The 27,192-nt window shown below is 38.5% G+C and overlaps 1 protein-coding gene across 1 annotated transcript in view; it reads right to left on the bottom strand.

Annotated features, from left to right (window-relative positions):
• The window catches only part of ODAD2 (outer dynein arm docking complex subunit 2), a 66,553-nt gene extending 61,063 nt beyond the window's left edge, over nucleotides 1-5,490 (bottom strand). Inside the window, exons 1-4 of the mRNA XM_058816008.1 lie at nucleotides 5,369-5,490; nucleotides 2,355-2,557; nucleotides 798-920; nucleotides 455-593 (exon numbers count right to left, since the gene is read on the bottom strand). Coding sequence (XP_058671991.1) covers nucleotides 455-593; nucleotides 798-920; nucleotides 2,355-2,557; nucleotides 5,369-5,380 — 477 coding nt within the window. The 5' untranslated portion in view covers nucleotides 5,381-5,490. The remainder of the gene's footprint in view (nucleotides 1-454; nucleotides 594-797; nucleotides 921-2,354; nucleotides 2,558-5,368) is intronic.
• Nucleotides 5,491-27,192: the final 21,702 nt, after the last annotated feature.

Genomic DNA, 27,192 nt, shown 5'->3' with positions numbered 1-27,192 from the left:
TATCATACATTTTCCTGTCCACTAAAGCATCTATCCAGACACAAGACCATGTTAGAATTATTTCAGACATGCATTAATCACAGTTGATGAAAGACTTTAGGCAACTATTCAGTTTTAATAAAAACTCTTGAAAGTTATTATCCACATAAAGAAATCTCTTGGAAAGTTTTGTACAAAAAGCAAAACAGAAACCCAATAATTAATAAAGAGATTATGCCATCTTACGTTTTAAATAACACTGAACAGATGGTTTAATCTAAAGGGCTATATAAGCCAAAAACAGCAGATTAAAAAGAAAGTGCATGATAGGAAAGTCCACAGTTCCAGGATTTGAAAATACTACACCACAGGGCTATACTAAAGTATAATGAAAGAGGAAAGGATAAGGAACTGGTCTGGTCTCCTCAAATGTAACTATTTTTAGTTTTTATACAATTTATCAATGCTTACTCACTTTTACATATTTTGCAAGTTTTTGAATTCCCCAGTATTCTGCTGACAAATCGCTGCCTCCTTCCTGACGACGTACAGGGTGTTCATCCTCATCAGTCTCTGAGGAACTTTCACTATCCTCAAGGTTGATTGATGCTTTACTAAAAATAAATAAACAGAATCACCAATTTCAAATAGTTATAAACTATGATATGGACAAGCATATTTCAAACAGGTATGACAACACAGCCTAATAACTAGAAAAATTCAACTAATATTACCAAATGGTAAGTATAGTGATAATTACTGTACATAGGGAAAATAAAAATTAAAAAATTGAGGAAGGAAAAATAAGTCATCCATACCATTTTGAAGTTTCTTGAATTTTAACTGATTTAGATTTGCCACTGGCTTTCTTTTTTGCAGGCAGAGATCCAGTTCTACTTTTCCCTTCTCCTTCAGAGTATTTTTTTCGAACCTTGTCACTACTGGATTTGGGTTTATTTAAAAAAAAAAAAAGAACACATAAATTATTTTTTTCCAGAATATTCTTCAGCATAGTGTGATTCAGAAAACTCCTGATTGTCCATGCATTAGCAGTTTTGAATGGATGAAGAGTTCAATAAATGTCTCTGGCTGATTTTTGAACTCACACAAACAAATGAATTTACTATATTCTGGCAAAGAATGTGAGTGCTTGGCTATGTGGCATATGAAGGCATCTCTCCCTTTGTTCCGAACTATCTCACTGGCTCATTTTAATTTGATGCCCTTATTTTTGTCCTAGAACAGACAGTGACTATCTGTTTCCTATTTACCATCCCCAGACATGAGTTTCTGTATCTTTCTTCTTCTCCTCCTCTAGTCATCTTATTTCCAGGCAGTTTGGTCTGCCTAATTCTTCCACACACTTAGATGTTCCACAGCTTTGATCATGCTGAATACAGCATATATTACTTTCCTCATATTCCAAAACACTCCTACTTTTAACTGGCCACAATCTCTGGTCCTTTTTTTTTTGTCCCAAAATAACAATGTTGTGAAAGCAAAATGTCTTTTTGAGCCTGAGCTAGTCACTTTATCACAGTCACAAGAAAAAAAAGAGAATATTACTTATGATTGCAGTCAATTTCACTACATTAAGACTTCATTCAGTAACTGTGGAAAAAGGTTAGCTCTTGCCTTGGAAAGCCAATTTCTTTCTAATTGATAACCATAAGTCACATCCAACATCTCAAAATGTTTCTTGCAACTTATTAAATTGGTAGACTTGAGAAAGATACTATTTTTTGTAGAATGACATTGAAAGGCTTTTCTGTAGATCTTCTTCTTCCTTCACTTACACAAAATCAGGAAACATGAAATCAAAACAGAGGACTATTTTCAGAAGACAAATCCAACAATATACAAAATATGTAAACTCTCTTTTGAGTGTTCAAACTTTGAGATAATCTCATTAGTGAATATCATTGCTAAACAGAGCTAGAGAAATAGCTCATATAATACAAAATCAAGTGGCAGTAACAAGAGTCATTCTGATTTTCCACCCAGAACCTCTTTCACCTCGCTCAGAAAGTGTGGTTTAGATCAGCTTTTCTAATCAGTCTTGCTTAAAAGGCATTTTACACCAAAAAATATGATGATATCACAGTCCTGGAGAACCAGTACTGCAGATGACTGCAAGTTCCTTCCCTGCCTTGCTGTGGAAATGATGTCACAACATCAAAGTTGTGACATGACAGAAAAAACCTGAGAATTCTCTTTGGTAGTCCAAACTCTCTCCTTGGAAATTAACATGTAGTAGGCTTTGTTTTATTCCTCCTAAGTTAAGACAATAATGGAAACCTGTAACATGCATCCCCATCATTAGCACAGTTTAGATAGCTCTAAAGGCAAATTCAATTTTAAAGAAAATTACTTACCTTTGGGAAGCAGAAATCCCACTGCTCTTCCACTTCATATGTGGTTTTGACCTCTGGTCAGTGGGTCCTGTTGAACAAGTTTTCCCTTTCTCACATTCAGTCTTTTCTGTAAGATTATGAAGGCTCTGTGATTGGCCAGAAATCTCAGCACTTTCCACATGCTGATTCTTCTTGTGTGCTGGTTCTTTAGACATACTAGATTCCTAGTAAAAGGAGACATGTTTTTTCACTCATATTGCTACATGAATAATGAATATTAAAACACTAAGTTACAAGCAAAATTCTAGGACTCTGTGCTTAAAAACTGCATGCATTAAACATAGAATAAGATTCTAAACACAAAATTATATTGTCCTTAAAAGAACAAAACATTAATTTGAAAAGTAGCAGTTATCATATGCAAATTGAGGGTTTTTTATGTAAATCAAGTTGAAAAATTTAGAATTTCAGGAAAATCTTTCAATATTTGGTGTTGTTTGATTTTTAATATGTCAAAAATCTGTAACATAAGCACTTTTATAGAACCTAGATCCAAATGAGTTTTAAGATTTAGACATGCAAAGTCAGCCTTCTGCTTTCAATGGAACACTTACATTAAAACTATTTCCTTGCATAAAGGATTTACAAAAAATTCCCACAAAAAAAGTAATGAACATAAAACTGAAAATGGACTATCATAAACAGCTAGACTTCAGTTCCAAGTAATTTAATTTGATATAGTTTAGAATCAATATAAACACATTCCATTCCATTTCATCCATTTTTTCATCTTCTGTCTCTCACGACAAAACAGTGTTGAACAAGTCACATACACGAATGGAGCTGAGTGGCACCTTCCAATCCTTCAGCTGTCAGTGTCTAGCACCATGGCTAATCAATAATATACAGAACAGAAAGGACTCTTGTCAACTCTCACTCTCTATTGGAACACACTCAATTTTTACAGGAAAGTCAGCATATGATCATTACTTATTATTATTATTGTTGTTATTGCAGCTGTCAGTCCCAGATAGGTGAAGACATTCCTTTGTGTGCCTGATTCAAGGCAGTTTAAGGAGACTGTCACAGCAGGCTCTGTTTTCCACTGGTCCCAGATGAGAATCGGCTGTTGAAGCCTTGCCAACTCAAGTGTCTAATTCCAAACTAACTCATGCTAATGCTCTCATTCTGAAAATGTACTCCAGACAAGACAATTTAGCACATGATAAACGAGATAAATCACAGGGGAATTGGTGCTGTAGCTTGATCAGTTAAGCATACTTTAAAAGGCATGTTTGCTACAGCACTATATGCCAACACAGCAATTCTGAACCTTAGCTTAAACAAGGCCAGGCAGATATTATAAAAGTTAATTGGTTTTGCAATACATGTGTATGTAATGAGCTTTTTGAAGCTCTCCTCTCCTCAGAAAATAAATCAAAACTATTTCCACTCATATTTTACTTCATTTAGTCAAACTTAGAAATACAGCTTTTCTCTGCATTTCAGTTCTAGAGCAGAGAAGGTTTTCCCACAGGTATAAATGTTCTGCAGCTCTATGATATTAACTTGTTTAAATTCCAGTCATAGAAAGCAGAATGTACTACACCAACTCTTCAGCAAGGCAAGATCATAAGAAATTCCAAAATAAGAAAGGTAAAATGTATACTCTTCTGCATAAACTTATTTACACAGCCAGAGAACAAGTGTATGATTTACATGAAAATTGAAGGAAAAACAAGGTAAGTTCTGTTTATTTGCTCTAATTTAATAAGTGTGACTTATTAAGTGTAACTTAAAAAGTTACAATATATTCATAAGGGCAGAAAAGTAGTAAATAAAGTCATGTTATCATCAATAGTAACATTATTCTATATTAACATTTAGGATTACATCTGAAAAAATAGTAAAATGTTACCACATTTCGCCTTTCATAATCATCAAATTAAGCCAAATCACTGCAAATAAATTAAACCAATGTCTCAAAACATTCATATGTTGTCCTACTTATGAAGTGTAAACCAATGTGCAGGCATAACATTAAAGCAATACTTGCCTATGAGATAAATAAAGATTTTGGAACTTAATACATTTTCAAAGAGAACAACTCACAATTCTGATTCCAATATTGTTAATGTAAGCTAATGTGTATATGTGTATTACTTGGAATGCTCTGTTCTTTCAAAATTGTCTAATATCTGTATCTTAAAAAAATAAGTATCAGCCCTAAATCCCAGAAAATCAGAACTAGAGGATAAGGAAATTTCACTGTTAATTACTTCCTTCTTTCAATAATTAAAATTGCATGTAAATAACCACAATGAAACTCTTGACAGGTTTTGGCCTGTGAGGAATTTTACCTCCAAATAATCTGTTAAAATCACACTAGAAATCTAAAAAAAATTAGTTTTATCAGGAACAAGGAAACAACTAAAATTGTACTGGTACTGTGTGATTCTAGCTAATACAGAGCTCTAAATAAAAACCAAACCACTTGCATTTTACAGTGTCTGAATCAAGATAAAGTGTGTAAGCTTAACTTAACTCTCAGCTCTGATATTTAAATCAGGCAGTTCTCATAAGAAAGTTGGGCAATTATGTATGTTTGGGTTAGGAAGAATGAAAATAAAAAATTAAGTGGTTTTCGTCACAGAAAAATACTGTAATAAAAAGCTGACCTTTTCCATACAGATATCACATTTTCCTGCTTTAACATTTCCACTGCTCCATAAAGAACAAGACCAGAAGACAGACAAAACATTTCATGCAAAACTAGAAGCTGACCTCACATTTTGGATCAAACCCCATCAAAAAGTATGATAGAGCAACACATGAAATGGTGCACTACTTGCTGTTTACAAAAGAAACATATTTTTTTAAAATTGAAACTTAAAAAAGCATTCCAGTCTTCAAAATTCTTCATTTAATCATAGATTTATCTTTGATAAAAAACATAAATGTTCAGCCAGGTTTACAATGTAGTTCTTACCAATGTACATTTGCACAAAGTACACCAAGTAACAGTAAATACATACCTGTTTGGCCATATTTTCTACAAATCTAGGCAATCACCCCTTAAAAATATGACTATGTCTTTATACAGATCACTTTTTCTTTCATAGTCAATATCTTTACACTTTAGCTGACCCTTAAAAAAAGAATACATTTAAAATTGTTAATAGTTATGCCTTACACAGGTAATTTAATCTGCATCATAAAATAGTGCAAAAGAGCACCAAGGTCATATCGTAATGAATTAGATAAAGAAGTCTCATGCTCAGCAAAGTTGACCAAACTTCAAAAATGCTTCTTAAAGATGCATGGATCATCTCCATGGACCCCAAGAGATGATCAAGACCTTACACAGGATTTTGCAGGGAATAACCATCAGTTAATTGTACCCCGGGTAGTTCCACTGAAAAGAATTTATGGTTTATGGGAAACAATCAAGTAAATATGAGCTTCGTGTGCAGTATGGCAGATGTCTAAAAGGCACAGAAAATAACGACATGGCTGCCTGAGCTTCATGAGCTTCATGTGTTAAAAATGTGCCAAGTCAAAATTTCCCTGGATTTTTCAACTCTTATGAAATCAGTTTGTGGAGTTATGCCTGACAGATCCAGTCTCTCTTCAAAATGAATGTAAGACTCTGGTCACTACTTAACACATGTAATGGTCTAAACAAAACCCATCCAAGAGGAAGAAGGGACCCAAAATGAAAAGAAGGAGAAAAGAGACCAGTAATTTCTAAAAAGTTTCTTCTGAAAGAAGAAGAAACTCCTTATCATTTATAAAATGACCAAAGCAAGCTCTACTAGCCCCACATAATAATACAGCGCCTCAGAACAAGAGCAATGAGGCACTGGAGAGACATCCACACAGGTACCCACGGGACCTTTAAACAGGAATGGTTGAAGAACTTTTATTTAAAGACTAATCAGTGCTAGCAGTGTCACCTGAGCCCACCTTGGCAAGGAGACCCTGTCACTAACCGAGCTCTCAAACGGTCAAATATGCTGTGGCTGCTATGATTTGAAATAAACCTACCTAGGAACGAACAAATTCTTTTAACTCATTTAAATCCCTGAGGAGGGGAAGGGCGACCTTATGAAGACAACTTGCAAATTTTAAAGAAATGGGGAAATCAGGTGCAAGTACTGATTATTTCCCGCTACCATTAGAAATTCCGGCAGCCAACAGCAGGAGGCCTCTATTGAGGCTGTAGCAAAACGATCCTCCCGTTCAAATCCCCCTGTGCACGGGGACAGGCACGGCCCCATGGCCCCCGGGGCTGGAGCAGAAGGATCCCGCTGTTCAAAGCCCCCTGTGCACGGGGACAGGCACGGCCCCATGGCCCCCCGGGGCTGGAGCAGAAGGATCCCGCTGTTCAAAGCCCCCTGTGCACGGGGACAGGCACGGCCCCATGGCCCCCCGAGGCTGGAAGAAAAGGATCCCCCTGTTCAAAGCCCCCTGTGCCAAAGGACAGACACAGTCCCATGGCCCCCCGAGGCTGGAGGAAAAGGACCCCCCTGTTCAAAGCCCCCTGTGCAGGCGGACAGACACGGCCCCATGGCCCCCGACGCTGTCCCCGAATGGCGGCCACAGAGGGCCAGCCCTGCCCGCCCAGCCGGGGCAGGCCGAGGGGAGGCCGAGTGCGGCGGGCCCGGGGCGGCCTCGGCCGTGTTGGCAGCGCGGGGCAGGGTCAGGGCTGGGAGCGGGAGGGAGCCGGGAGCCCAGGGCCCGGAGCAGGGACACAGCAGAGCCCAGGAGTCGCACGCAGCCCGCCCCATGTCCGGCCCTCACCTCGGCCCGGGCCGGCCGCGCCTCGCCCCACCATGGCCGGTGGCGTTGCCGTGGGGACGGGCCGGCGTTGCCGGGACAGCGGGAGCAGCCGCGGCCCCGGCCGGCATTCCTCGTCCGAAGGGAAGGGGAGCGACATTTGAACTCGTCAGGCGGGCTGTGTGCCCTCGGTGTAGAGTTAAATAATGCAGTAATTAGAGTTACCTTGCACCAGAGGCTAAAGGAAGAGCACCCAACGGTTTTTAGCTTGAATTTTAGCCAGTACAGATGAAACCTTTCCCTGGCGGTCAGCGGTTACAGGGAAACAGCTTTAATTAATAAAGGTTAAGATTGACCACTTCTAGTTCTTGAGGCAGTGTGACAGATCGTGCTTGAAACGCTTATTGTTAAAGGAAATGTAATGTATAATTCATGTTTGTTGAAGGAAGTGAAAGAAATAGGTATGGGCAGTGCTAGTGAATAAACTCCTTTCACATACTGAGGACAACACAGCACTGTACATGCACAAATCGACAGCCCCAAACACAGAATGGAAATCTACATTATTCCCCAAATTCTGTCTTAAGTCCATATGTTGTTGAACGAGCCATCACTTTGGATAAATTTTTGTTACAAACCTCCTACTGAACTCATCATGCATTGTCTCTTCTTTTGTACCACTGAGCCAAAAAGAATTATATTGTCTGACTTCCCACTTGTAAATTACCTCTGCAGTTTTGCTGTTTGTTGCCTCTGTAGTTCTGCTATTTGTCTCCATCAAAATCCCTATCAGATGATGAAAATTTGATTTAGATTTGACTGAGGAAGGAATGGCTACCTGCTGTACGCTGACTGAAGCTAGGAAGCTCTGTCAGCACTGCAGTGGATGTGTCCTTCTGAAGGCATAGGAAAATAATCCTTTTGAGGACATTCCAGCAGAAGCACACAGCTTCCAACACCACCGAACAAACATAGACAGGAGTTATGTTATCAACTGAGAAATCAGCTGGGTAAGAAACTTCTAATAGTGAGGAAGGGCATGGGATGTATGTGGGGTATATCTCAAAGAATAACAGTATAATATACTATTTAATAATATACACTTTTTTTGCATGGAGATGATTGTCCATATAGATTTTACTTACCAAAACTTTCAAGCAGTAGCTATGTATAAGTACATGCAGTCTGCAGAGTAATAGTTTAAGAATAGCATTGGCTTTTTTTGCTTTACTTGTTTAACTTAGAGAAGATAGAAAATTACTAATTTTATTAGATTAAACTGAAAGAGAATTTTTTTAGTTAAAAGCCTGGTTAAACACTTAATGCAATTTCTTTTCTGTGTATGTATGAATACTATGTATGAATGCATTTCCAGAAGGGATTAAATCTCTTCATTTTACTGAAGCAATGACTCTTTCAAAATTGATTTCGAGGGCAGAAGGTGCAAGAAACAAAATGTGAAAGGGAATAAAAGTCATGGGTGGTGGGGAGTGAAGACAGTGAGTTTTCACACAGAGCTGAGTATTTTAAGCAAGAAGTCGGTGGAGTAAGAAATAGAATTCCTAAATGAGATCACTCTCTTCCACTGAACTGCAAGAAGAAAATATATTTCAATGGCAGAGATAAATGGGATGGTGTGCCCTCAAAGGCTGTGCTTCTCCACTGGCCATAAAAGGAGCTTTGGTAACTAGCTCAGGTTTAGCTTGCAGTGGAACTTCCTGTGGGAACAGGTAAGTCAGAAAATGAAAAAGCAGAGCAGATTCTGCAAGCCAGCAGTGAGGAATGCTGCTGGGATCTGGTATTACAAGCAATGCCTGTGAATGCTCAAGAGTGTTTCCCACTTCTTTCTTTGTGGCTGGCAAATGCTGAGTTTGTAGCATGGCATTTCTTCTGGAAGATTGCTCTAACTCTTCTGAAGCCTAGAAACCATCTGATTTAATTTATAACCTCAATTTGTATGGCTAGTTTTTGTGTATTTTTTCTTGTACAAATGTTGGTTCTTTACCTTATTTTCAACATCTACTTTTCCTCCACGGATTTTACACTCATTTTCTGAGTTAGAATATTTTCTCCTAGATTTAACTTTGGCTAAACCAGTTCAGTTCCTCTAGACTCAGACTGCAAGTTCCTAATTTCTTTTACAATCTTAGTATCCCCTATTGAGCTTTTTTTATAAAATAGATTCAACACTGGTGGTGCAGTCTGAGCTTTTTTTATAAAATAGATTCAACACTGTTTCTGAAGATCCTTTCACCAAGTTCCATTACAATGGGATTAATAGTCTTCATCTCTTTTGGAGGCTCCTCAACTACTACATTCTAGGATTACTTTTGGTTTTCACGTTTGGGGATTGTTGTCACCTTGTAATTGAATAAATCAACCAATTTTTAATCCATTACTTTTATTTTCAACTGATGAGTTTGCAGCTTTCTGCAGGATTTGAGCATATAATATTGCAGTTTGCCCTCATAAAATCAAATTACACTTTAAAACAAAAGAAATATTTATAGCATGTGGTCTCTATGTTTTGGTCCCCATCCTCTTCCCCTTTTACAAAGAAGTTTTTGAATCTAATATTAAATTTGAAACATATTTCATAGAGGGTTGTGGTCTTGAACATAATGAATTGACATGAACAATTTTTGTTCGTGCTTGTAGTCTCTGTGCTCTGTAGTTTTTTGCATGTTTTCAGACATGTATCAGCTGTAGCAAGGCATTTGCTTTACTGCATTGGTATTTGAGCTCTGGCTTATTCCCTTGGTTACATTCAGGCATTTCTTGCTGGATGACAAGGAATCTTGCTTTCTTATATCAGTTATCACTGAAAAATAAGTATTTAGGTACTCCGTCATTTACCTACCACAAGAGTATAAATGGATGTCTTGGAAGAAAATTTTGCCTGAAAGCTAAAATGTTAAGTAATCACTTAAAGAAATATGAAAGCACTCTCTTGGTGCCCCAAAATCAGTGTGCAAAAAAAAAAAAAAAAATTACAGGCAATAAAGCTGCAATGTGTTCTCAAAAACAGTTCACTCAGGAACTGCATCCACCCAGAGATGGCATTTGCACCATGTTTGGCTAATTCTGCAAACTAGTAGTAGTAGTACATTTATGTAGGAATGTTTTTTCTCTGTTATTTTTACATTTTGAATGTAAAAGACATTTTATAAAACAGTAGGTGAGATGTTTGCCAGTAACAAAAGATGAGATCATTTCTTACTGGCACAAAGAAATGGGGAATATGAAGAATTTGTTAACACAGAGAGTAAGGCAAGTGGAAATTTTTTTACAATCTAAAAGTTGCAGCCAGAATGTGCAAGCAATTTTTCATGTATATTTTTCCTCACATTATTATAGAAGAGGGTGTAAATTATTACTGTTGAAGCAGAACAATAACATCCATTGTAAAAAAAATTGTAGAGGCTTATGCAAAATGAAAAACGTCAATCATACCAGCTAGTCCTCCTGTTAAACAGCAGTTTAGCTGATCAGCTTCATGGGCAGTTTGTTAGACAGGCTGAAAATCAGCAGAAAACAATATAGTATTCATCAATTTACTTTTATTGTTGATTAGCTTGCCTTTCTTGCAAAATTTATGTATATTTTTCATTCACAGAAAATCCTGAAGTCCTACTGTTTTGATCTAAAGGGTGTGACAATGCTTTTATTTCATTTTGTATCAGTACAAAAGCACCATTTAGGTGCCTGGAGTTCTTAACAAGCATTTTTATGCATCTTAATTGCTGGTAATCTGTTGTTGTTTGTTGTTGTGTTTTGGTTTTTGTGTGTGTATGGGTTTTTTTTAACTGGGGAGTTTGCTTTGTGGAAAGGCAGGGTTTCTGCTCAAGAGGTGATGTACGTGGGAATGCAAAATGCAGCAGAGGACATGATGAATTGTTAATGTCTTTTCTTTAAGCAAGATTCTATGGAAAAAAAATGTTTAAAACCTCATCTTTAGGAAGAAAAGGATACTGCTTTTTCACCCAGTCTCCAGTTTCTGTGTTGTGTTCCCCTACTTATATCTTGTTTACTCAGTAATTACTGCTTCAAAAAATGACAGATTATTTGCAGTGAGGATTTGTCAGGCTTGGACATTGTGCAATACACCCTCTTGGGCCTAGAAATTAAGAAACAGGAAAGGACGTTTTTCAAATGGGACTTCATGCAAGGGGCAGAGGTGTGCAAGGGTGTGCATGGGTGTCTGGCAAAGAAAGAGTTACTCAAAAATCTTTAAAGAAAATAAGGAAGGACAATATTTTGGTTAATGAGTGATGGATTGACAATATCTGCACAGTTATTTTCTGAACAATGACAATAACAGAGATTCTGCTACTCTTTTTTAGAAATGGCTTCCAGATGGGATTCATGTTTTGCAGTCCAAGATTGAATGTGATTTAATCAGTTTCTATCAATAAAAAACAAAATATTTCAGAATGTGAACTGTGTTAGTAGACTTCCCTCTTTTTGTAGGTGGTCATTTATTCCCTTTTGTTGGTTTCTGTTTAATACTACCCAGGATTTTTGAAGATTTTTGAGCATAGTTTGAAAGAAATTATCAGTCTGGTGTAATAACGAGTTGACTGTAACATTGTCATAGTAATACTTAGAATACTAGGTTAGAAGACTGTGGATTTGAAAGATGCAGCAAATTCATTCGTTTTCTTTGTAGCATTGAAAAAAAAAACAGGTCAGGTTATCAGGGGCCTTAAAATGGTAGTATGTCACTTCAGTGAAACTTAAGTTGTTTTTTCTGGGTTTATAATACTTAGTAGGGAATTATTACATTCAAAGATTTTACTTTCTAATCCCTAAATTATCTTTTTTATATCATCAACCTAAATTCCGTTTTCATGTAATATTTTGCCTTGAAATTTTTGCAAAAAAAATGTGTGCCTAATAATACTGAGGGAGAAAGCTACTTGGAAAAAGCTACTCTGAAGCAGATTTTTCTAAGTATATGAATAAATTTGGAATTGTTTTAAAATGCTGATTTTTACAGGTGAAGTCATTAAAATATTGACTCAATGAGACACTTTAATTTGTTCATGTACTGGTACAGCCCTTACACACAGAAAGCATTAATGGCTAATTCTCTTTATTTTTATGAATGATCCTTCCCTGAAAAAAAAACAGCCATATTTACCTATATTTTTCCAGGGAGAAATAATATCTGTGCCTTTTCATGTACAGATTAAATGTATTTCCTTGAAATAGTTAATTGTTCTGTCCTTAATAGTTTAGCAATTCAATATCAATAGAAACTACATGTGTCTTTTAAAACTTGCTCATTGGTGAGCTGAATTGGTTTTGTGAGTAGATTATAAGTTCAAATTTAATACAGTTTCTGTGCAGCAATCAGAAGGATATAGCAGCCTTTTAAAGCTTCAGTGTAAATCAGGCATTTTAATTTACACTATAAAAGTTAATGGAACTTTAGCAGTGAAACTTTTCTCCAAAGTAGTAGAGATTTAATTAAAACAAAACAAAACAAAGCAAAACAAAACCAAAGCAAGGATATGTATCCAAAACATGTGTGCCCAGTGTAATGGATTAAGTGTTAACCCTGCAAATTGCTCTAAGTTGGGTGTATCCAGAAACACTTTGCACCTTTGTAATTTTGAAAGGAATTCAACTTTCTGGCAAGTAGAAATAGAGAATTATTTTTAAATGTATGCAGAAAAACTGCTAGCTACACTTCTTAGTTATATAGGTTCAGCTTGTGCTGCTAGACATTTACATATTACATATTAGTAATATGTAATTTGTAATTATGTATGTATGTAATAAATTTACATATTAGTAATAATAATAATTTGACATTAAAAGCAGTACTGCAGACAGCATGTCTTGTACACAGCGGACAATGTTTTCAGCTTTCAAACATAAACGAGCATTTTTAGCTTTCAAACATAAAACCTTTGCAAGTGAATGCTACTGACGTGCTCAAATGCCTTTTGCTTCCTTAGTAGTTTCTATAAATTGCCTCCTTTTTCAAGAGGAAAAAGGAAAAAAGGATTGAGCTGTTTGTTTTGTGGTGGGAGTGTGAAAAGGAGATTGTTTTAAAATTAGAAATAGAATGTCATAAGTAGTCTCCAGTTCTGAATTTCTTTTCCTAGAGGAAAAATGAGAGTTATTGGTGAAAAGCATTTTGGACTGTAATGTGGGGATATTAATCAGGAGAAAGAGCTTGACTGTTTCTCAAAGAGCAGATTCTTGCACGAGGTGTGAATATGAACACAAAATTTCACTACATGGTTAGAGAGAAGGTTAAAATACTTCCCAGTTATTCAGCTCCCAGTTATTACTGTGGTGGCCCCATTTCACTCCTTAGGTAATCACCAATAGTAATTCTGGATAATTCCCTGCATAGTTTTTACAAAACTAACATAAAAATAAAAGCAAAAAAAAAAAGTATCATTTTTCCTCTGTTATATAATCAGAAAGAAAGCCAAGACTGACATCAGGGCGTTTTCTCTTCTTTGTAGGTCATTTCAAGGCAGAAATTCAAGCACCTTGGAGCAATCACTGGTTTTGAAGAGACTGCTTCTATCATTTATGGTGGTACAGTAATATTATATGGGAAAATGTGAAATTGTGAGAGCAGTGCAGATCAGAATAAAGCCAAATCGCTACAGGGTTTGAGCAGCAATTGGCTGTAAAATTAATATGTAGCAACAGTTGGATGTTGCAAGGTTGAGCATTAATCCAGTGCCTGGTAGAAAAATAATGCATTTATCTAAATTTCTGCTTCATAGTGATTGCACTGTGTGAGCTATTAAACAAAGCAAAATAAAAAACCAATTCTAAGTCCACGGAATATGTTTGATGAATATGACATCTTCACTCAACTTGGATGAAAATGAAGTCCTGCATGGATGAGAACAGTGATTATAGCTCCATTCCAAATCCTTTTACAGTCAAACTTCAATCTGGGGAGGAAAGCTGCCTTTTTATCAAAATTATTTTTATTGAGAGAAGCAGAAATGTGTGTTGCATATACATGTCTTCTTGCATAGTGTACATTCTGATACAGTTAATTCAGCCAATTTTCTGGTATTGTTCTCAAGGTCTGTGCCATGGATATTAGAGTCCTCCATATGGGTACATTTTTCCTCTGATTTTTTCCATTTCTTTTTCTGGTAATAGCGGTATACGTTCAAGTATTTTAATTTAAATTTAGGATCATTAAGGCTCTTCTGGAGGATCCGGAGCTCTGCCACAGTTAGGTAGTTAGGTATTTTATTGTAGAAGGAATGCTTGTAACTCATAGGTTTTTATATTTTAGCTCAAGGAGAGATAGAGATTAAAACTATGTAGTTTTAAAAAGTCTTACTTTTCTATCCAATTTATGCATAAATTAATATTTTAGCTTATTACAAGAGCTATTGATTTTCAGCAAGCCTTCAACTCTGAATGTAAAATTTGGGGGCTGAAGCAGGCCACTTCTTCAAAAGGCATGTAATATGTGCTGTGTTTAGATTTGGGAAGAATTACATTCAATAGTTTGAACATCATTTTTTCCTGGAATATCAAGTTATCATGTACTGCTGTGGTATTGAAAAGGTTGCTGATTATGATGCCAAAAATCTGTCTTACTAAGAAGTTTGAAATAATTTCTGAGAGATGAAAAGAGATTCTGTCCCTCCTGGAAAATTGTATATGGCGAGACTTTAGTATCTGCACCTGTGGTCATCGATGAATTTCTGTCATTGATTTCATGGGATGAAAGATTTGGTCTATTAACATTACTGTCAGAAAGCAGGCAATAAAACTTCATTTTTTCAGAGTCTTAAAAAAATGTAGGTCCTGTGACATTCTAAAACATATTTTAGTTATTAATGACATTTTTCTTCTTAGATTTCAGTGTGAAAGGCTTGTGATCTGTTAGGATTTTGGTAAAGCCTTTGACTCTGGAAATAAGGATGCCAAAGGTCAGTAGAAATTAAGCTTAAGAGACTGAATAAATCTACTACCAATTAGCAGTTTGCTACTGCTGTCAGTAAATAAATAAAATAAACAAGAAAAGCATATTTGACCATGGCAAGCCTAAACTGATGCTCTTTAGTGATTCATTTATTGTAGTCTTTTGATGTTCTGGTTCAGTAATACCACTGAATTTTAAGTGGTGACATTTAAGAATTTAAAATGTTTTATGCCATTAAAATGAGTACGTGCGGAATAAAATTTGAGGATCTGAATCTGCACATTTTTATGCAAGCAGTCTTCTGCATCTACTACAAGCTGTGCTGTGTTGTACTGCACAGTAAGTCCAACATGGAAATTGGTGCCAAAGCTGGCTCATGGACTGGGAGCAGGGTAGTCTATTTGTGCAGTGCTTTGTCAAAGCTAATTTACTTTGCTAAAAACCAGGGTAAATTAGACAGTGTGCAGCATTAAGCAATGTGGGTAAACTGCTTCCAGTTACCCGAGCTGGCTCCTTTTGAGCTGCTCTGGGTATCTCTCCACACCACTGTGCTGTGCAGCACAGCTGTGCCCTGACTAAAACTGATGTGTGTGAAATTTTATTCATGTAGGGAAGGATTGATGAATCATACTCATCCTCTCTCTTGTGCAGAAATTCAGTCCTCAAATACAGGCAGAATGTACAACTAAGCATGTTTTCAAATAACTACAGTATAACTGTCATTCCATTTGACCTCAGAAATGTGATTCTCTGGGTAAACACAGAAAATGGAGGCACCACAACTGATTGTAATTAAATATAAGTAGCTAAGCACAGATCTGTGGTATAAATAGATGTGTTACGGCTGACAGTTAAAGTTTGAGTTCAGTTTACGTGTGAGCCTTTGCATTACTCATGTAAATCAATGTTCTCACTTACAAGAGAAACCTCATAATTTACCACTACCCATAAAGTAGCCTTGCTGTAATCAATAGTGATTCCTATATGGAATTACTGTGCAGAGCAACCTTTCTTCCATCCATATCCTAGTATGATTACTGTATGGTTTGGCACCAAGACAGAAAAATATTCAGTGAGCTCAGTAGTTTTCTGCGTGGAAGGACTTAGTTGTCCTAATTTGGTACAAAAATTCCGTTCAGTTTAAAGTAAGCTAAACTGGAATTAAATACTCCACATGGGGAAGGATTGAGTAGAATCTTCAGGGGGGTAAATAGTTTGCAATCTCACTCTATTGAAACTTTACAGTTAAAGCCAGCTTTATTTTATTCTCTGTAGAAGTAGAATACAGTAATTAGAAATACTTGATGTTGTCTGCTACACTGGTGAGTGTAAAGGATGATCTGGAGATGTCTGCTTTTAGTGATAATTCTATATGCTGTGTTTGAGACTGAGCACAGACCATATTCAAATACATATCAAAACATTTTACAGCTTTCAGATTCTGTGAACATGCTGTACTGCACACACAGACATGCTGTGCTCAGCTCTTTAGTCTGCAAAACAGGAATGGTGAGTGTGGAGGAGTTTCTGAACCCCTCCACTTCTTTTTGGAGCCTGGGGGTGCCTGTGTGGCTGCAGGGCTCTAAGGCACTCTCCCAAGGCTCCTCATGGAGCCCCAGTCCCTGTCCAGGGGGATTTCCTTCTATCACACAGGCCAGCTTTGCACAGCCAGGCAGGGACTCTGAAGCATGCAGGAACTCATCTCCTCTGTAACTCACCACTTTACTGGACAACTCTACAAGGTCTCAGGCAATTGCCAAGCACCTGTGAGCCCAGGACATGAGTGAGATCCATCCTGGAAGCAGCCAGTGGTAAGTGGTAGGTGTGCTCAGGGTACCTGCACTGCCTCGAGGGTCCAAGTCCAGACTTCTCTTTTAGTGGGGTAAAAGAAGCTGAAGATAGAAATTGAGAGTTCGATGTACTTACAGAAACCTGAGCTCTGGACGCAGCACAGTGACAGGAGCAAAACAATGGAGCCAAGTGAGTTCAGATTTTACAGTCAGTAAAGCAGAGATTTTCTGAATCACTTTTGTTGACCTGTATTTCCTGAATTCCAGTTTTGGTGCCTTGTGTACATCCTGAGTGTATAATTCAATCCACCTCTGGTGGAATGGAGCATACCTCTTCCAGTTGCATAAAACAGGCACTCCCGAATGTATGGTTTTAAAAATCTATGATTAATAAGTGGGGGAAATGAAGAATTTTCCAATAAAATATGGTGAATATGCAAAATAAATAGCACTCTGAAAGAGCAAATTGTACTTGGCCTTGGCACTGAATTACAGCATTATTCTCAATGAATGAGATTATTTAAGATGACAAAACTATACTACAGAAATCTGTAAAGTTATATGCTTTCTTGTACTCATTGTTCCATTTCATATATGCCTTGCCTATCTTGATAGAAGGATGGCTTCCATACAAAATTCATTTTTTCATGTAATGAAAATGTAATGATGCATAAGATCCACAATACAAACCATCATGCTTTATTTTGTGTGTTAGCAGAAGAGTAACTCTTCATTTCAAGAAGTATCTTCCCATAATGTGTCCTATTGTCCTTTTCAACTTTTACCAACATAACAGTATAGTCTTTTTACTCCTTTTAGCTGTACTGTTAAGCTTTTTTTTGAACCTTAAGACTATGGGAGAACACAGGTTACTGAATCTCTAACTTTGCACATGGCCAGTAAAAGCATACAAGTATTCACAATGTTGCTTTAATAGGGACTTCTTCAGTAACTGCTCTGTGATGCAATAATATTTCCACTTAAAAAGATAAAGAAGAAAGATATGGATAGGCAAGTGCTAAACAGTAACTTTACTACTTCTCAGCTTAGCAGATGCATCTGAAACTCAGCAATTGCTCACAAGTACTGCACCTGTATTTAACTAGAAATATGCTCTTATTTTAAGTACAGGAAAGGACAAGTTTAAGAAGGACAAACCCCTTCAAGCTGTTCTTCAACGCAGAAATTGAAGTCACGAAGATTTATCTGTAATCCCTGCCTCCACTTTGCTTGCCTGCCTCATTGGGATGTAGGCTGCCTGCTTTCTCAGTGTTCAGCACAGCTCCCACGGCCTACAGTTTGCAGTGGCACTTCTACAAATTACACTCCTCCATACCAAGCACCACGAAAAACAGCATTAACAACCACTGTGCAAAGGGACTCGTATCACACAGGAAATCTATGGCAAAGGCAGGGATATGACTTGGTTCCCCAGAGCTGCACTCATGCCTTAATCATGAAAACATGTTCTCTTCTCTGCAGTTGTCTGCTTCATTCACTGTGTCCTTCCAACAGCTGCAAGAGTACAGGTGGTACAGAGCACATTCCCTGTTACTGTGCCGTGATTCGTCCTCCAGCACCGGTTCTTTCTGCGGGCTACACAACACGGGAGGCCACGGAAAACTCCCTCTGCCCAAAGGAATCTCACACTGTTCCCTCTGCCCCACCACCAGCACAATGCACCAGAGCCCTGGTCCTTTTTTCTGCCTCTTATGCCACCAAGAGAGTTGGGTGCATGGGAGCAATGGGATTCCCGATCCAATTCCTGCATGTAATCAGGCCCGGCTGCAGCTGCAGTGAGCGGCAGGATCAGGGAAAACTGTTTTGAACGCCAGTAGCCCCAGGGCTGGAGCATGCCCAGATGTTTCATGGAATGGCTCTGGCAGACCAGTCGCACACAGGTGTTTATTGGCTTGAAGTAAAAGTCAGGAATACCAGGAATAATTCATCCACCACTTGGCTCTTCAAACAGAAGAGGAATGAGCACAACGTGCAAATCGAAAGGGCAGATAGCGGCGGCTCTGAGCTGACACACACACACATGCTTCACCCACGGAGCTGCTTGCAGGATGAACTTCTGATTTTCCTGGAACAAACTCATTTTAGTTATGAAAACTGATTATGCATATTGTGAAAGGCATGCAGCCAAGCAACTGTAAAACTCTATTTTTCACTAATATCTATCATTTTTAGGAACAAAACATGCTGCCACTAAATGCAAGCACAAGTCTGCTTGGAAATGTGATTTGCAGTTTACTTTCTCTTCATGTTTAAAAGCTATTCCAAAGCAAAACAGACCTAACCAGATCAGAAGTAGCATTGTGTACTTAGCTTAAATACACTGATTTTCACACTAAAATTACTTTAGGAGCAAAGACTTGCTGTATGTGGCAAATCAAAGGAGAAATGCAAGAAGCTTTTCTGGAGAGGTTCGCTACTCCGCACAGCAGAGGCTCTGCTCAGCCTCTCCGTGACCTGGGCTCTGCACGATTTATTGGTTATCTTTAATAAAGCCAAATCCAAGTGCCTTCTCTGTTTTGTTACTTCCATTTTAACACCAGCAGTAGCAGACAGACAGACAAAGTTTAGTTTTAGCCTGGGAGCTAAAAGAAATACTTCTAACATACATATGTGCTGTTACAGTCTGACTTATAAATGCTCAGTAGTAAAGTCAGCAGGAATTGAGCACTAAAACTGGAGAAGAGTAAATGGAAAGAGATCCTGCTGTATTTGCAGACTTGTGGTAAAAAGGAAAGCACTCCTGACTGCTCTTGGAAACTTGTCATGTAAGTGAATAAGGGGAGAGGTCAGGCAGTGACAGACTGCTCTGCCAGCCTAAAATGGGGGGTTGCATCAAACCTAAAAAACCCAAAACATGCATTTAACTTAAAATGAATGTTATTAAAACAAATTATACCCATCATTCAGAAATGTAATCTGAAAGTACCGTAACTCCTGGCTTCTGTTCAGATGATGTCTGGCTGTGTATCATCCACAAAGTATCTTCCTGAATCCCCAGCACCCTGGCTTCAGGAACCGCTCTAAATCTTACCAAGTTCTGATGATTCTGATGTCATTTTCTAAGCTTAAAGTATTCTTGCAAGTGACATCAATCATGACTCAACCTGGCCTTTCCTGACATTATGACAAAGGCTCCTATTTTTAAATTTTCAGACAAATACAGCTTGTATAACTTTTTTTTTGCCAAAAATATGTCAGTTCGAATCTCGCTATTCCAAGCATATTCTGTTCTTTTGGGATACTTGTCAGCTGGCCTATTTATATCAGGTTTGTAAGAAATTAAATGTTTTTCTCGAAGCAAAATAGCAGACTTGGAGAACAGAGCTTCCACCTTGCATTATTAATAGAATTTGTGAAAATCTGTGGTTATATTGTCAAGAAGCATAGAGGCTAATTGCACAGAGCCAACAATTCACTCAGCGTGGTGGTTAAAATGCATAAATGGATAAAAATTATTTGTATTAGTGCCTGCAGTCTCTTGTAAATGTCAAATACTTTCTTGATATTCTAAAACCCAGGCTGTACAGCAAAAGTGGGAGAGTAGCATTTTGTATTAATATGAAAATATATAAAACTGATTATCCCCTTCTAGCACTCAGTATTTCACTGCTTCATGAAGACCTTAGATGCTGATTGTAACTGGCTGTACTCTTTCAACTTATCATGGCTCTCATTTTTCTTCCAGCAGAGCAATGAATATTTTACTTGAGATAAATAAGTAACATTTTACTTCCTGTGAAAGAAGATATTTAAAGAGATTCCACACAACCAGTTTTCCCATTTGGAGAAAGTTGTAAATGTTCATTTCCCCTATTTCCCATGCATGGCAGTCTTGCCATTCCTGTGAAATTGCTGTTCCTCTTTTGTAAATCCCCATCCCATGCATTTATCTCTATGTATGTCAGTACTGTAATTTCAGCTTTATCACTTTCAGCTTTGTTCACTTTAATCATCTTTCAAGGTTCAAAGGACACCTGGACATATCCCCATTCCCATTTTAGTCTTTAAAACATTCACTAAAAGTTCTAGTATAAAGGATTTATGATGTTTCCTTGGATCAAAACATTTGTGTCCTTACCATACATCCATCCGACTTCACTTCTCATACTCTGCTAAAGTAGAATGATCCACAGGTATGATTGAACTGACAGAAGTGTTTGTATTTTTCTAGAACAGAACACTTATATTTTGTACCACTGACATTTTACTCATTGTTCTCACTAGTACCCACATTTATTTCTAAAGAGTTGTGAAATGAAATAATCAAAAAGCTACCAGCTGCACAAGTCTTCTGAAGCCTCTGAGTCTGTCTTACACATTACAAAAACATGCAAGGCTAAGGGCTTAGAGATAGTCCAAAAAAAAAAAAATTGAAAAGGAATATCCAGGTGGTTTTTTAACTGCAAGATACAATAAAGTAGAGTTTGGAAAGTATTACACAGAAATATAATAACAAAAACCCCCAAGATACGCCATTTACAAGTTGAGCTGTACAGTGCTGTGCCTTTGTGTGAGCTGAAATCAGTAAAGCAGACAGAGCTCACTCCACAGGGTTTGTCAGACAGCTCCGAATGTACAAACGTACAACTGGCAGCTTACAGGCTGCTGAGCAACACTAGAAAATCTTTCAGGGTTTAAGGTTAAATAAGGTTAATTATTCCAAAACACTCTTTTGTAGATTTCAGTAATAATTGCCTTAAGTAATAGCAATGAATTGCTGCCTCCATTTTGAGAGCACTTGGGAAATGACTTAAAAACATGTAGAAGATTTATCATGACCACACTGTAGGTGTAAAAGAAATGAAATGCTAAAAGGACAGCTGAGCAGCAAAGGGCAGGGCCATCTAATGCAGTCCCACAATTTCCATTAAATAATTTAAACAAAAAGTCAATAGATTTATCAGCCACACGTATTTACGACCACGTTTGATGGAGCTCTGATGCATTTGTATTGAAGTTTGCTCCCAGATACTAATCTCAGATACTAATCCAAAGATAATAACCAGAGAGCTCTCACACATTTGATTACTTGCTGAAATATTTATCATCTTTCCTGATTGCATCTTATCTCCAAGCCAGACCCTGAGCCCAGAGAAGTAATCAGCTTGATTCCAGGGTAAGAGCTGCCAACCACATTGTGAGGAGTGTTACAGAAGTCAAAGGGACCACACATGAAATGAGGCACTAACGTTCAACTGTAAAAGTCAGCAAGACCTGGCATTAGATTACAAGGTCTTGAGAGCAAAGGCATTCCTGATTTCCCAGGCATGGAAGGACAAGAGGTAAAACTCTGATACTGTTAAAGTAAAAATGAAACTTTTCTAACTTCACTAGCACTGCATGTTTATTGTGTTCATCCCCTGCCATCTCATCTGTGCCACGCTGTTAAACTGCAGGAACAATCCTGTGTGCTCAAGTGGTACAGGTGAAAGTCATTTGAGGCCAACTACAGGAGTTCCTACTATCACTCCTGTAGGGATTGAAGTGGTGTCAGCTCTCTGCTGATATTTCACCCTTGTCCCAAGCACATGATAGAGAAAGCAGCAGCAGCCATTAGGTACTCACAGTGAAGCAATCCAGACTAAGCACTTTCCAATAGCACAAAATGAGGCAATTTACCAGGAAGAGAGGGAGTTGCATTAGCATGAAAAATTCTAAGTTATTCACAAGATGCTAAAAGAAAGAATCATCAATCCTGAGCACTGGAACCATGAGGACCCATAAGGATTTTACATGACGCTCATGAGCCCAAGCCAAGTTACCACTGCTGTAAGTGGAGCTGAGAGGGGAGCAGAGCAGTAGCACTGGCTCCCTGCAGAGTTCACTCAGATTTGGAATCTGGCCTCTTGTGTCTTCCACTTACACTTTGTGACAGACAAATTAGTGTACTGCGAGTGACCCAGGAGTTCCTGCAGAAAATCTGAGCATGAGTGTCTCACTGGGGATACCTAAATGTGATTGCAGGGACAATAACAAAAACCAAATGTATAAAGGCACCACATTCTGCCAGTGGCAGAAGAGTTAACACCAGCCACCACCACCCTTCTGGTACAAAGTAGGCAAATGTGAAGGAGGTTCAGGATTAAAAGTGCAACCACCTTGTCAGCAATACAGACACTGCACCCACAGCTGCTGGACTCCAGCAGACTCTCAAGTGTAGGCATCTTTTAATACCACTTTCAGAAGATGATTTCTGGAGACCACAAATTCAAGAGCTACATTCAGTGACACCATGAAGGGGAAGCACATGCAGAGTCTGCCATGAGGTGGTCAAGGACTGCATGCTGGAATCTGTTACCTGACACAGGGATAACACAACAGCTCCCTGCTAAATGTGGGGAAGTGAGGCCCAGGGGTGGTGATGGCTTCTTCTTGTAATGAAGAGGGAGTGAATGACACCCTGTTGCTCAAATCACCTTCCCATGCTGTTTTCACCCATAGATTGCCCATTTTTGTGCAGACTTGGAGACTTGCCAGTGTTCAGAGTCCAGCAGTGTCCCAGCTTCTCCCTTCCAGCGATTCCTGGCCAGCCTTTCCTTTCTGCTTCACATTGCCTTTGTTAAACTATTGGCCCGTGACATGGAGAGTTTTTTGAGAAGACTGGTTAGAAAGAAAGGAAACGAGATTAAACAGAATAGGTCACTTGAGAACACTTGCAGAAATTTTGTCTTTATTTGCTTGGTCTGGTAGCTCTGGAAGATAGGAACTCCACATGTTTTATGGTTATATTTATATAACAAATAAAGTCTTTAATTACAGCAGCCCCTGCTTTCAAGGAGGCAGTAGGGAAGCCAAAGAAAAACAGAAGACTTTGCAGTCAAAGTAACAATATCCGTAAATCAGAAGTGTCACATAATCCTCTGAAAATTAAAAATTGAATAATAAAATATTTCCCTCATTTACTTAGTCACTGTGTAATCTTATCAGGGCTACCATCCCTCGTTTCAAACACCGTGGTGTTACCTATGGCAGCCTCTCCTGTGGCAAAGAGTGGCACCTCCCGCTTTGCTTGGAACAGCTTCCCTGCGTCCGCCCTGCCGTGCCGCAGCCTCCCCCGAGCCCACGCGCTGGCTGACGCTCATGGGGAGCGCCGTGTCAGGAGCGGGGCATGAATGGAGCTGGATTTGTGAGGGGAAAATAGAATTTGATCCTTCAGTTCCCACAGGGTACCACCACAGAGACTATTTTCTGTAAAATGAAACCAGTGGAGTGATGTTTTACACCACAATATCGCACAAAAGGCAAGACAGTTGGCCCAGGGATACTCCTACACAGACAAATCCCTGTGTCTCTGGACAGGTTCATGTTTCTTTATCTGGCAAGCAGAAAATCGTAGTCAGTGTACAAAGTAGCTTTTTTATTTAAGGAACAATTAAGCTAATCCCACAAGATTTCATGTTTAACTAGGTTTGTAGTGAACAAGTTTGTAGTCTGCATTCAATCAAGTTCTTTTGACTTTCAGAAAATAGGGGCAAACCAATATATACGAAATGTAAAATTCTGAGTTTCCTGGGATGACTGAGTCCTGCTGGAGTAAAACTATACAGCTATTTGCTAAAACTTTGGTGTTCTATAAGTAAAGTTCTTTCTTTAGCCTGCCCTTAATCTTCCAATTATGCAATATAAACCTGCATTTTTCATTAAAATAAACTGGTGTACACTAAAGTGCTTGATAAATACATAACAATATGTACACGTGCACACATGTGCACTCAGTAAAAGCTGCTGTTGGCTTGAAGGTAACATCAGCTGCACTCATGACAAGATGCAGGCTCTTGGCCTTCAAAATCTCACCTACTCAAAAGTGTGGTCAGGCTCAGTGCTTTTTTCAGTGTGGTTTGAGCTGGGGTTGAATCCAGCCGTGGCCAATGATGATCTGAATACAATGAAGTCAAGAGAAGACAATAATTCAGGTTCAGTTCTGGTTTTTGACAAAACAATGGTTCAAATCAATCTTTGGTTTTGGTTCTACTTCCTGCTTAACAGCTGAGTAAAGAAAAACATCTGGAATAATAACCCAGCAGGGCCTATAAGAGAGGCTGCTCCTTCATACTGTCCAAATAACACCAATAATAACAAAGCTTTCAAGCCAGTTTTCAACAACAACAATGAAAAAAACACAACCAAACAAGAAAACTCCTTTTGTGCCTTACAGTCAGTAGTGGCCAGGACTGCACACAGGAATTGGAGCATTCCTGCCTCCACTGGCACCAGGCAGAGAAATGGGCCAAGAGCAGCCCTGCTGTCCTGGCTCTGCAGGAGGGAGGCAGAGCACAGCTCATGCACACAGCTGATTCCCTCCTGCAGTCAAGCTGGCTTTTGTGAGCCCTCAGCTGTGCCTGGGCACTGCCCAGCATGGGTGAAGCCCTGCCAGGGAACTCCAGCACTGATCCTCCTGTGAGATGCGGAATCCTGGATCTGACAGCCCCCTCAGGCCAGCACTGCCCCTGTGCCAGCTGGTAGGGAGAGCTGTGCCCAAAGCATCTCCTTCCCACTGCTCTGCCATCTCTCCCACTTCTTTTAGTGAGCTCCTTTGAGTCTGGGACCATGTCTTTGTTCCATGTTCATTTGGTGACTAACACAGTCCAGCCTGGTTTTGAGAGGAGGGCTCCAGATGCTGCATCAAAGTACCTTTAGTGGGCAGGCAAAGCTCTCTGGAGTGGCCTCAACCCATGCTCACATCTGGGCAACTGCCCCACCATGAATGTCAGCCTTGATTGCCAAACATGACTACTCCTACTGCCCGAGGTTTAGACCAATCTTAGGGAACTGTAGTTGCTTAAAAACAAGCCAGTAATGGAAGTCTAGAAAAGGGAGAGGACACACCAGGAAATGTCCACAGGTCACACATAAAACAAGGACTGACGCCAATGGCCATTGCCTTAAGCAAGAACCCCTGAAGCCAAAACTGGCTGCATGAAATTTACAACTGCTCCTGGTCTTTTTTACCACACGCTGCTCTCATGCATCAAACAGGCCAAGGGGACCTCTCAGAGCAGGTCTATTTTCATGGGACAAAACACTGCTCAGGTGTTCTCCATCTGGAAAAAACACTAGCTCTTCACTTCTGCTTCAGGAACACACCACCCCTGTGTCCACTGGGAAGGAGGTAATAAATGTCCTTGTATCAAATTTTTGATGTCTGTTTTTCAAGATCAGTTAATTGTCCCTTTTCCCCTCCTTATATAACTGGATTACTAAATTGAAACTGTGCAAGGGTGAAAAGAAAATCAAAGAATGAAATTGCCAATGACTTACAGTTTGGTAATTTTGAGTTAAAGCTGTGATTGCTGTTCTCTTGTTGCAAAAGTTAATGAATTTAGAAGAAAGTAAAGCAGCATTTTGGCCACCAGGACCTGGAGTACTCCTCCTTCTGAATACTACATTTCAGCTCCATAATTTGGACAATTTTAGCTTTGTTTACCAATGAAAATTTACCGGTGCTTATTTGTATTTACCAAGGAAGGAACAGAAACCGCAGCACATTTGCAGCCAGGTCTCTGACCTCCTGTTCAGTGGTTTATGAAACCCAAGATGCATTTTCAGGGCAGTACTTGCATTTGTAACATTCTTGGTTCATCTGCCATACCCACAGACCCTCCCTTTAAAACACATACCCAAATTTTTATGAGCCTGTGTATAATCTTATAGAAAGTTTGTAATATCTTTGTTAAAAAACAAATCTAAATTTCATTTTAAAATTATTGGATGCCTTCTGGGTTTTTTTAGCATATTCAAGTTCTGAATATTAATATAGCTACTGAAAAAAAATGTAATTACAAAAGAAATTGTGACCTAATTTTCTCTATTTCTTATCAACAAATTTTCAGATACTGTTTGAGCCATTTGAACCCTCTTGGAAATTCTGAGGATATTTTTCTCCACATATTGAAATGTGTAGCTGACAGCTTCTGCCACTGAGTCCTCAAAAATTGGTTTAAAGAGATGTAAGTGTACAACTGAAACAGAAACAAAACAGAGTCTCAATAATCACACATATTTACCCTCTTTGTTCAAATGTTGGATTTCAGCTACAGAAAATACCATACTATTTTACTATAGAGATGTAAAATCATTCCATAGAGTCTTCCAAATATCCAACTTGTATTTCAGACACAGATATCAAGAGGGGAAAAGTCTCCAGCTGTCTAGAACTCCAAAGTCTCTCATTTGTACTGCCATTTAACATAACACAAAATTTAAGACCAGACTTTAACTGTTTCCAAATGTTCTTGTGTGTTTTTCTGCTGAAACCTTTAACTGTTATCTAGCACTAGAATTCTTAGACAACAAATACACCTACAGTCTCCCTTTAATTTTGTGTTCAGACATTTTTCTGTTGAAT

This window comes from Ammospiza caudacuta, chromosome 1, assembly GCF_027887145.1.
Source record: "Ammospiza caudacuta isolate bAmmCau1 chromosome 1, bAmmCau1.pri, whole genome shotgun sequence".
Taxonomy (NCBI): domain Eukaryota; kingdom Metazoa; phylum Chordata; class Aves; order Passeriformes; family Passerellidae; genus Ammospiza; species Ammospiza caudacuta.
This window is presented reverse-complemented; position numbering and strand designations above follow the sequence as displayed.